Source organism: Lissotriton vulgaris, chromosome 5 (genome assembly GCF_964263255.1).
Source record: "Lissotriton vulgaris chromosome 5, aLisVul1.2, whole genome shotgun sequence".
Classification (NCBI taxonomy): Eukaryota; Metazoa; Chordata; class Amphibia; order Caudata; family Salamandridae; genus Lissotriton; species Lissotriton vulgaris.
Genome location: NC_141693.1, coordinates 994,457,714 through 994,470,410, shown reverse-complemented (window position 1 = coordinate 994,470,410; position 12,697 = coordinate 994,457,714). Strand labels below are relative to the sequence as shown.

The 12,697-nt window shown below is 41.6% G+C and overlaps 1 protein-coding gene across 1 annotated transcript in view; it reads right to left on the bottom strand.

Annotated features, from left to right (window-relative positions):
- The window catches only part of LOC147711878 (inactive heparanase-2-like), a 738,870-nt gene that overhangs the window by 436,305 nt on the left and 289,868 nt on the right, over positions 1-12,697 (bottom strand). The window contains exon 5 of the mRNA XM_086919554.1: positions 80-127. Within this exon, the coding sequence (XP_086775680.1) occupies positions 80-127 (48 nt within the window). The remainder of the gene's footprint in view (positions 1-79; positions 128-12,697) is intronic.

The window sequence follows — 12,697 nt, the reverse complement described above, 5'->3', positions numbered from 1 at the left end:
TTCACCAAATAGTCTTCTTTTTGAGATCACAGATCTTGGGTTATTCATGTGAGAAGCTCAATGAATATAGAATACCTACTGTTGCCATGTAACAGCATCCACTGTGCTGCCAGCCACCTTCATGAACCTGCAAGGAAACAAAAGAGGAAACTGTGTGACCCAAAAGGCTGGGACAAGAGGTTGATGCTAATCTGATTCGCATGATAGCGAAGTACAGTAATGATATCCAAGCCCAATTTGGACTAAATGCTAAACTACTCTCCAACGTAATAGGTCCAGGAAGAACAATATGCTGCCTTCTACACCTACTATAACCTAAGCCTGGTCGGAGTTCGCGGAGTGCCGCTACGCGGAACTCCGCGAAGCATAAAAAAACTCAGCCATGCTACGTGAAGCTCTGTGAGCGGCGGGGTGTGTTAGATAAATGCCGTTCGTGGTGATTTTCAGTGCCAGGTACTTGTCCGCACTGTGCAATCATCGCGAATGGCACCATGCACAGCGCAAGCGGGCGCTGCTTCCTTTCTGCCACTTGAGTAGATTTTTACTCGAGTGACAGCTTTCTCAACGCGAACGGATGGTTTCTCAATGTGAGAGGTCATGAGCATACGTGACCACTAGCAATGAGAATCTGACCGCCCGCATCGAGAAATCTCGCAGGGAAGTTCATTTTGCATTCTCGCCAACCTGACGTTGACGAATGCGAGCAAGGAAAAAACTCAGCTCCGCAAAGCGGAGTTTTTCAGAACTCGACGAGCTCCGCGTAACGCGGAGTGGAGAAAACTCTGCAAATTCTGCGAGTGGAGCGGAGTTCACTGTCCAGACTTACTATAAACACTTTATGTGATCTTTAAGTGGAGTAGTCGTATTAAAACAATTGAGACAGCCTGTTTATGATAACATAGGGACAGGCAGTCCTTTCCAACAAAGCATATGAGAGTAAAACTAGTTATGGAGTATGTGATTTTACTAAAGGTAGAAATTTCTATGAAGTTCATGGATCTATTTGACAGTTCCTAGGAAGAAGGACAAACAGCTTAGTTGGCAACCGTCATACATTTTAACACGTCCTATTGTTGGGAAAAACATATTTTCCACTACATGATTATTTGTACCAAGTATCAAAGCAAAACATAGATAACTATTACAAGTAGCTCCTTAAAATGTCAATAATGTCATACTGTAAAACACTCCACTCTTTCAATTTTCAATATCTGTCAATTCATGAAAATAAGGAGCCTACCTTCAAAATATAACAATGTTTTAAAACACCACCTGGAACATCAATGGAAGTTGGAGCAACCAAATAAAGATCAATTTATCCAAATGAAGCTAACTGAAACAATGCAAAATTTGATAAGGAATTTTGTAAATTAAAAAAAACTGAACTTTCCATCTAGGTGTTCCTTGTGATAAGTGCTATGCTTACTTGAGAACACGAGAATCAATTTCACTGGATTATATGATTGGTCTCCTCTCACTTTGTCGCAAAAAGAAATCAATGTTCTCATTAAAAGAAAATACCATTTAAGAAATTGACGTGCATTGTGTAATCAAATAAATCAGATTTAAAAGGGGTACGCTTCAGTTTAAGAAATGCAGGAATATCTGTACAGAAAAGCAACCCCAAAGGAATGGCACATGGAAAGAATTATCTGAAGAACTGCCTACTCCAGGCCATCATTTAGGTAATAACTGTATCTGTACTTAAAATTCAAATTAATTTTATTTTGTGGACCTCATCCCTTCAATTGTGCCTTCAAAATCGTATGCTAAGTGCGGGTGGAAAGTTTACCAAAGGTTATAAGAAATAATTTGCATCAAAGTTTTTTCATACAATTTGTTAGTAACCATTTGTCAACAAATTGTTTCCAAAATGTGGTTCAAAGAACGTTATTAAAATTACCAATCTTTTCCACATCTGGATTATTTGTAGGAAGAGAGCAATATTTTAGTTGTTCGAGGGGCTTCAGGCTTCCATGATAGGGTAAATTTATTCCCTATTTTGTGCTTTTGCTTTTGAATGCCATCTTTTTTTAGGTTAACAATTCTGCACATATAATGAGCATTGTATGACGTATGATGTGTCCTCGATCACTTGCTACCGATTAGAATAACATTGTTTACAGAATTTTAATCCATGTGCTTAGTCCCATTTTTCACATTTCTTTGAAACTGGGTATAGTCTCCCAAGGATATCAGCACATCCATTTGAGCAACATATATATCCCAGACAAGCTAATGCCTTGGTGAATATCATTAGTAAATCTCTAGGTATTCGTTTTTCAAATTTAAAGTACCACTTTTGTCTGTTCTATTGATTATCGGTTCTTATCCAGTTGGGAAGGCTGCTTATTGTTCAAATTGTTCTCCAGTCAATTTATCTAGTGCTGATGATGCATTCCCCTAATCCCGTTAGCAATGTACCATAATTGGCACACTGGACATAAAATACTAAAGACAGTCTGGATCAATGCAATTCAATGTGTAAGCTTTCTAACAGAATGCTCTCCAGCAGTGTCAATGAACTTTGCAAACTCCTCAAATGTCTCTCTCCCCCCATTTGTCTGTCTCATACGAGATTTCTGATACCTATAGAGGTGTGCTTTAATTATTGGTTTTATTCGCAGCCCCTAACTTTTTACTGTTGTTCCTTCAGTGCAGATGATATGTTCTTTGCCGTTTGCTATCATATGGTGCATAGTAAACTCTATGCTGATATTCATTCACAGTTTCCTGGTCTGGCACATTAAACCTTCAAGTAGATGTTACTCTTTTAATACATAGCAATGTTAGGTAATTTTTAAAGCGCGTGACTACCAGCGGTGTCTTGGCGCTAACAGGTGAGGTCGGAGAGTGGAGAATTAGATATTAAAAAGTCAGGTTTTTATCTCCTTCCTGAACAATGTCAATGAAGGGATAGCTCTGAGGTGGGGTGGGAGGCTGTTCCAGAGTTTGATGGTGTTGAGAACTATACCTCTGCCGCCCCAATGGGTCTTTTTAAATGACGGAACTGCAAACTGAGTTCTCTTTTAGGCTTATATCTCTTGAAAGCTGGCATGAGAAAATCAAGGCCTGAGTTATGCAATCCTTTGTGGGCCAGGCATAGTGCCTTAAACTTAGCCCTGCTGTGCATGGGAAGCCAGTGCAGCTTGCGAGACCCTGCTTAATGGAATGGTATTTAGGAAGATTACGAACCATTCTTGCTGTGGCATTTTGGACCAGTTGTAGTCGACTCATGTTTTTCTAAAACAGTCAGATAAAGAATATTACAATAGTCCAGCCTAGGAAGTACAAGCAGGGTTATTAGAGTTTTTCTGTGGCTGTCTGGGATAAAAGGAAGGATTTTCCTTATAATTTTAATGATGTAGTAGGCTGCTGAAGTGACTGATGATGCGAGCTCATGATCAGGTTGTCATCAATGATGATTCCCAAATTCTTAACTTAAGTCACAGGGCAAGGTGGTTGTGGCAAATTATCATGCCACCAATTGGTAGTCCCAGCCTGGGGAGGCATTGAAGAACACCATTATCTCCTTTTTCCCAACATTAAGTTTCAGGCAGTGTCCACTCATCCAGCCACTGATTGCTTGATGTAGTTACAGCATTTTGAGGGGCCTGATGAGTCATTGTGAGCTGCAGCAATTATTATCCGAGTATCGTCTGCATAGGAAGTTACCTCCAATTGAAACTTCTTATGAGCAGTGCCAATTTTGCAATGTAAATTTTAAAAAGCGTGGCGCTAAGGGACGACCCTTGTGGAACTCCACAAGTCAGTGTGTAGGGTAGAGAGTCAAAATTCCGTAATTCTACTGCCTGAGATCTGTCACTGACAAAGGAGGAAAGAAGCTCCAGGGTGATCCTCTTAACTCCTATTTCCTTTAGGCATCCTGTGAGAGTGGTGTGATCGACAGTATCGAAGGCAGCCAATAAATCTAGTAAAATCATCACTGCTGAGCCTCCGCCATCGACTGCCTTCCTTACTTTCTTCGTTTCCTTGACCAGGACGGTTTCTGTGCTGTGCCTAGATCGGAAGCCATACTGGGAGGAGTCGAGGAGCTGATTGTCGAAGATGTATTAAGACAGTTCCAGATTCATTATTTTCTCACAAATTGTAGCAGGAAGGGGTAGTCCAGCGATAGTATAAGTACTACTGTTTTATCAGTGTCTATCTTCATTCTGCCTACTTGTCTATAGTTTTTATGATCCACAGATATCTTAGTAGCCCTTCTCTAGGGTTGATAAATTTGGCAAAGTCATTTTCATATAGCATTCATAGATGTGCAGGCTTCATTAATTCAGGGTGGAGTTTCCGTATCCTCGCTAAGCATCCTGGAGTAAGGCTAAATGAAGGCTAAGTACCAAGGGAGCCAGTATGAGTCATGATTGTTAACAATAGTTTATTTAGTTGGTGCACTGGTTCTCACCTTGCCTAACCTTAGTAAAATCCTCATATTCATTTAGAGTTCTAATAAAATTGAAATATCAGTCACTGTATTGGTATATATTGAGCAAAATCTTATATACAAAGAAAAAGTGCAGTACATATGAAACAGGAGACCAGGGATTGATTTAGGATAATGCATAAGGAAAGGTCCATGTTAGGCTATGTGGCCTGCGAACAGGAAAGTTTCATTTTATTCTTGATGATGTGCTCCTTCCAGATATGATTCTTAGTTTCTTTCGGATAGCGTTGTATTGTAAAACTGGTGTGTTGGAATATTATTCCATCACACATACCAATTGACAAAGAAGGTATTCCTGGATTTGGTCTTTCCTGATGTCATTGGCAATGGGAAGACATTCTGTTTGGGTCCGGTTCAGTATCAAGTACAACTGAGAGAAGTGAGCACCAGCTGCTGTGAATGCATTTCTAAAATGTGCACAGAGATGGAGGACAGTCGGAGATGAGACTGGGGTAAAGTTTGATAACTTCTTGAGAGTTCGGTTAAGTATTTCTGTGCTGCTATTTCCAAGCCTTTCATTAAGTGAAAAAAGATTGCATGTAGCAAATCCTCAAGAGGTTTTGCCGAGCTCTGTCAGATCTATTGCTAGTGCATTTTAGGGGGCATCAACATACCTATTTCCACTATTTTATAGGTTTTTAGCTATATTATAATTACCTAAATATAATTTCAAGTCCTGGGTTCTTCACGACTTTCATGCTTTCGAATGCTGTTCCAGAAGATGCTACCACCACTCTTTCTCTTGTGTCAAGTAAGCATCAATCACAAGGATGTGAGTGAACTTTAATATCCTCCTTGATTGGGCAACATTGATCACAAACGTGCTGTTTCCTTTCACCTATTGTTCCTTATCCAAACATAACCCATCATGACATTTCTCCTAAGAATTAACAGTTCATGTGCCCATTAAACAACCTACACTCAATGCCTTACATTAGAGAGACACTCTCTATTTCACAATCTAAAAGAAAAAAAAAACTATTGCTGCTGGATTCACCACTGTACCCAAGATCTATGAGAAAACTGTAACTACCCAGATCCTGGCACACTTCAACAACTGATGCCTATGTGATGCACTACAATTGGCATGCTGCACAATTAGCACACAGCAAACACTTTGAGGAGGCCCCAAAACAAGCTGCATAAGATGTAGTTTTTTGTACTCCTCAGTGCATTATTCAGCACCATAGACCCTATAATTCTGCTCCACTGACTCTTGGGGTATGAATGGATTTCAAACTCCTTCCTCGTTCCTCAATGGAAATCTCAACTACTTAGGATTGAATCTTTTTTCCTGAAATCCCACCAAATAATGTGAAATGCATTCAATTATCTTTTTTGTGGCAAGCATGCTTTAATATCGGCCTTTCCTCTTTACAGAAGAGCATATGCTATCACAGCGTCTTTTTGGAAGTTATGTGGCGACGACCTGCATCCCTATCTAGGCATCTCTGGAAACAATCCAATACCATGCCTTACAAACCTACTTGCCTGAAATGTAATCATAGAATAAAGGTGTTTCTTAACCCCTTCCATGCTGCCATCGGCCATTGGCCGACGGCAGCACTACCTCCCCAGTGCTGCCCGCCCGTTTTGCGGGAGCGCCGCACTGTCGCGAAATCCCGGCAGCATGGAAGGGTTAAACGTCAGCAGAAGCAATACGGAAATTCTTGTCCTCAGGGCCGGACTGGGAACCACAACCGGTCTTGGGAAAGTGCTCGGCCGCCCCCCCCCCCCCCCCCCCCCCCCCCACACACACACACTCAGGGAGGTCGGAGGTGTTGCCGAGCTCTTTGCCAGGGCTGATTTTCGGCCGATTTTGGTACAGGGCCGATTTTCAGCTATGCTGCAAAAACGGCCCTGTAACAAAAACGGCCCCCCCTGCGGCACAAAACAGGCCCCCACCCGTGCGGTGCACAGGGGGATTGCCTGGTGCCCGCTTTGGCCAGTCCGGCTCTGCTTGTCCTCTGTCAAGCATAACATTAACATTCCATCCATCCATCCATCCAAATGTAGACACTAGTCGTAGGTCTGTCAGTCACTGAAGCACGAGGTTAAAATCTATGCAATGCAATTAAATAGTAAGAACATGTTCCAAGTAGAGCTACAGGATTTTGTGCTGGATCGGGGTCAAAAGGTAGAATGATGTGTGCATGCACACGGCCAGACTATGGTTAGGGGATTGCTGGTTGCAAAACACTATGGGTAGGGGATTGCTGGTTGAAAAACGTTACTTTCAAACTTAAAATGTTGAGTGCATCAGCAATGATGGTTTCAAATGTGTTTTGAATGAGGCTTAATGAGGTTGAACAGACTAAACCCCAAGTTGCAGCAAATAGGTTTGGAAAATAATCATACTAAGGGGCCTCTTGGGAATCAGGGAAGGATGAAGTTGTCAAAATATGCTGGTTCAAGCTTTTCCATTCCTCATTTTGTATTGCTCCAATGAGTCTCATTTAATTGAAAAGGAATGGCCATATATCAACCAGATTTCCTTGTGCCTAGGGACTCAAACTACACCTTATGAATGAAACATAATGAGGCCCAAATTCATCTAACGTTGTTATGTAACTACTGAACATGCGGGAAGTGGCATAGCAGTTCAAGTTGGACTGTTCTTTTTGCCAATGGGAAAACATTAATCTACATTATGTTGGCTATGTCGTAGATTCATAAAGATGAGATCAAAACAATTGAATGGAATGTTACAAGGAAACATTCTATATGGTTGAGAAGAGGTGGATAACACATTTCACCAATCACTTCTGTACTGACTTAAAGTGCCTCCTAAAATGAAACGGACGAGCCAAGATGTAGGTGACAGATTTGATTCATTTACTAATCAAAATTCACACCATTAATGATGCCCTATGAAGCATGCACATGTCTAGAGTTGTAGTTATTTCTGCGCAGAAGGAATGGGACCTAACAGCTTGGGTAAGCCGTTCTGTAAAGATGTAGACCATCTCAAATCCTACTGGATTATTAAAATTCAGAGGAATTCCTATTGCATTAGGAGCTTTTTCTCAAGCACGTGTATCTATCACTTTTTGTTATCTGAGTTAATCTAAATAAAATAAGCGCATATCCTGTCATGTATCAATGTGACATTGAGTCTCAAACTGCATTGTAGTAACTGGGCCCAGTAAACCCAAAACGAATATTAATTAAGTTGATGAATAGATAAGATATATGTTCGGATAAACTGCCCCTTTTTCAGAAGTGGTACACACTGGTCAATGTCGGGAACAACTTTCTTAATGACGTAGAACAGCTAAAAATTATGGAGTCGAATCCTGCACAGATGAATTTTCAGTAGATAAGTAGCATTTCCACCCCTCATGTTTTGTTATCACATTGATTTTACCTGAGTGCAAGAGGTATACCCAGATGTACGTCCTAGCCTGGCTGTTCGTAGAATCTCAATCTGCGCGTCACTAGTCTTGTAAGACTGACATGCGTCTGTGCTACTCAAGTTTCTAGACATTAGGAATGTGACCAAGCAATTTGTGTTTCTCTGCTATTTCCGGGGTAGGATCAAACTGGTCAGTATGTGGTTAATGCCCTTTGGTAATAAGAAGAGATGCTCTAAAGAAGATGGAAAGAAAAGTTGCCCAGAGGTATTCACAGCTCTGAAAAAACTTTGGCTTAGGCACATTCCCATCCAGCAATTGTTTGATGTATTTATGAACCCAAGTAGGGTGCAATATAACCTAAGGAACTCACACTCACTTTACAGTATGTATCAGCTCAATTGATCTTATGTATGTGTTAGAACTGGGGGTCTCTAGTTGGCTGAGGTAGGCACCTTAGTCCAAATAGGGCCCCTTGCTTCTAAGTCAGGGAAAGGAAATACATCTTCTCAGGTAGCCCCTGCTCACTCCCTCGGTAGCTTGGCACAAGCAGCCAGGCTTATCTCCAAGCCAAATGTGTAAAGTATTTGCAACCACCGTCTCAGTAACCCAGTGATGACACCAAAAAATGGACTCCACACGAGTTTCATAAAAACATTATATGTTTATAAAAAAAGATATAAGATGAGGCCACACAATAAAAATCCAACATATGCGTTTTTGTAATATTTCACCTTGCCGGATATTAGGCCAGCAAGCCCTTGTAGGTTCTTGCAGTATTAATGAGCAAATCTTGATGATCCAATGCAGCCCTAATGCAACCCTATGCAGTTTGTAATTCAAGAATCAGGCACTTCGTAATGTAAAAATAATGCAGTTCGTTATGCAACAATCAGGCACTTCGTAATGCCAAAACAATGCAATTCGTATGCAACAATCAGGCAGTTTGTAATGCCAAAATAATGCAATTTGTATGCAACAATCAGGCAGTTGGTTATGCAAAAATAATGCAATGAGTAATGCAACAATCAGACAGTTCATAATGCAAAAATAATGCAACAATCAGGCAGTTTGTAATGCCAACAATAATGTACCCCGGCACCAATCACAGTGCTCTGGCCGATCTCTATGCCACTCTTACTGACTCGCGGTCAGCTACTGCCAAAATATGCCCCCCACATGGGTATGGTGGAAAACAAAGTGCAGCTCTACACTCCGGACCCGGTACTGCCACTCCTCCGCAAATATGGGCAGGGATAAGAACTTGAGCGGAGGCTCGCGCTGCAAAGATGGGAAAGGCTGAGAGCGTTTCTCTCATAGCCCGCACCCCGCCACAGATGCGGCACACGCTGAGTGTTACCTGAGGGGTACGATATCACTCTCCTCTCCTCACGGCCTGGGTCTCCAATGCGACTTCGTTGATCTTGGGGAGTGGAACACGGACCCCCAACGTGATGCTTTGAGGTCTCTCCTTGGCAAAGGCAGGCTTGGGCTCACGAAGGTCTCAGGCTGCACAAAGCACAAGCACACAGCATCGCTGAGACTTACTTGGACTACGGGTGCACATGATCATAGGACAATCCTCACAAAGATCTCAGGAGGCACAAAGCACATGCACACAGCATCACTGAGACTCAATTGGACTCCGGGTGCACATGATCACAGGACAATCCTCATAAAGGTCTCAGGCTGCACGAAGCACACGCACACAGCGGCGCTGAGACTCACTTGGACTCCAGGTGCCCACAATCACAGGGCAATGCTTACGAGGGTCTCAGGCTGCAAAAAGCACATGCACACAGCATCGCTGAGGCACCCTTGGAAACTTCCTGAGTTTCCACAACAGGGAGCCAGCTATCCTCGGGCCATTGGGGACAAGTTACTTCAGGAAGCAGCACACAGCAAAGTCCTTTTATGGAGGGGGACACAGCACTCACCAAAGTCCCTTAGCCTCTCCTTGGTTAAATCAGAAAACTGCAGGAGAGCCCCAGAACACAATGGCAAGGGTCAATCCTTTCCTTCCTTCTCTTCAGCTGTTTCTTCCTTGGCAGAGGTTCCTCTTGACCACAAAGTAGTTTCAATCCTTTTCAGTCTTGATCAGTTCCATTCCAACGTTCAGGGGTTTCAGCTCTCTTAGTTATACCCCTAATTGTCTTTGAAGTCTTTGTATTCAGGCGGGCACTGACCCCTGTCCAAACCAGTTCTGGGTGTCTCCCTGCCAGTGACACCTTCTTCCTTTGAAAGTGGAGGTCTGGATCCTTAATCACTCAGCAGGAGATGGAGCCATTGCTTTATAGCAGCAGCCCAGGCCCCTTGACCTCCAGGGGCTACTACACCCCCTACACTCCAGATACAGGTCATTCTGTTGCTGTATCACCTCCTCCCCTGGGTCAAAACATTCCCCAGAGCCTATCACATTCAAATCCAGACAGTCAGTCCACAACCAGGCAGAAACACAGAGAATTGTTAGAACACAAAAAAACAGCCACTTCTAAAAGAGTGGTTTCTAAACACACAATGCAAAAACCACCTTCAGAAAAAGATGTGTTATTAAATTGTGAGTTCAGGCACACTACATTTCACCTCTCCATCTGCAGCCTTTGGGAAGATAGGCTGGAAATATATTACACAGCCTTCCCCATTCTGTCCTATGGGCAAGATGGCCTTGCAACAAAGAAAAACGAAATGGAGAGTTTTTCACTGTCAGAACATGGTACACACCTCAGTACATGTCCTACATTTCACATACACTGCACATTGCCCAGGGGGGTACCTTGGACCTATCATAGTGGTGTCTGATGTGCATAGAAAGGGAAGGGTAAGGCCTGGCAAATGGGTGCACTTGTCAGGACAACATGGCAGTTTAACAAACTGCACGCAGGCACTGCAGTGGCAGGCCTGAGTTTCCTTTTTAGGGCTACTTATGTGGGTTGCACAATTAGGGCTGCAGGCCCACTAGTAGCATTTATGTTCAGATCATTTTTTAACTAATTTGTCAATAGAGGTGTGTTGAAAAGAGCGGACTTCATGTATAAGTCTCAAGGCATGTCCCTACTCACCAACAGTATTTAAAAAGCTCTTTGCAAAATGATTTTTCTACATTCTTTCTGCCCAGCATATGGAGACCAGGTATCGATTAAAAACACTATCACTCACTTTGTACTGTAAATGGTATGAGTAATGTATTGCTCATAACAATGGCAGCACATCTTAATGTGGTGTGTGTCAGGTTAAATTATGCACAAAGGGAATAACAGAAAGAAATGCATCCATTACAGATGACCCAACAATCCTAGGCAGGCCATTCACAGAAACGCAAAGTCTCAAATCTACTATTCGCATTCACTGCATCCTCTACTTTCTCCTTGTCATTTCATGATTATATTTAGGAACATTTATTATTTCTTCTATACCAGCTTTTTTTCTCACATAATGTGACAGTAAAAATATCAGTACTGTCTAATTTCAAGGGACCTTTCACTTTAGAACTGTTAAGAGGTTTTATAGATATTCTACCTCTGATGCTAGCTATCATAACGTTTAATTTGTGGCGGATACATTTTTAAAAGGAACGTTTTCTTAAGCGTATATTATTTGCACGAGCCAAATAAACTGCTGATCCTGTTCCGATAATTTGTTTATTCAGGAGCCCAATGAAGTAACAGGCAAAATGCTAATACTTCATATCAAAGCTCAGTTAGAATAATAAACTAACTGCTCTGTTTGGATGCAGAGATACATGAAAATAAACTTGAGCATGAGCTCTGATTGACCTATTACAGCTTTATAAGTTGTAGTGATTAACTCCAGGTAGACGTGATGAGTTTCAGGAGCAGCCATCAAGCAGCTCGGCCCACTCAACTGTGACTTCTCTAACAGAGTCCCAACATTCTGACAGCATCATCACATTAACATTCCACTGGTGGTAGAATAGCATTACATTAACATTAGCAGGATATAACATATCCCCCTTTCTTATACGGGAAAACAAAAAGCTAGAAACGGAAGAGGAGAACCTGAGAAAGCGAAGGCAAAATGATTATACAAAAGCAACGAGAAGAACAAAGCAAAGCAACAACAAGAGAGCATAAGAAAATGGAAGGAAGAAAGAACAAAAGAGAAGGAGAAAAAGACATAAACAACTGATCCTCCCTTCTACAAAGAAAAAGGAAGAACACAAGAACACAAATGAAAAACTCCCAAGCAAACAATCTGGCCAGGCAAGAATGCAAGGTAGAATGAAATGAAAAAAACCAACACTGAGAAGAACCCAGACAACGATACGATGAGGCAAGCAAAAGAGGAACGAAGAACAAGCATGTAGGACAATAAGAGAAAGAAAGCAGTAGACAGAAAAGAAAACAAAGAAGAAGATAAAACACCAGAAACGGACAACAGAAGTCAGAAAACAGATGAGAAGAAATAAGATAAAGTGAAATAATCAGAACAAAGAATTAAATTGTAAAACTTAATAAAGCAATAGTGAGGAAACATGACGTCAGGAAAATAATGGAAAAAAAAGAGTGAGACTAAGGAACACCCCATTGCAAAAGTAAAGATGTGCCCAACGCATGTGAACATGGGACAAAAAACAAGCAAGAACAAACCATGTTCAAGCAACGTAATAAGGAGTTGACACTGAGACAATGCCATAATGGGACTTGTACCCATATAAAACACATGTAAGGAAACATGTGACTAAAAAAACAAAAGCAGGTTAGCCAATGTCAACAACAGAGTATGGGTAAGAACCCATGATATTTCCGCATTAGGGAGGGAGATTTTAACATTAACCAGATTATGTGGGTAAGAACCCATGACTGAAACATAGGAATAGAAATGGTTAACTAATGCAAAAAGAATTATTCATGCATAAATAAGC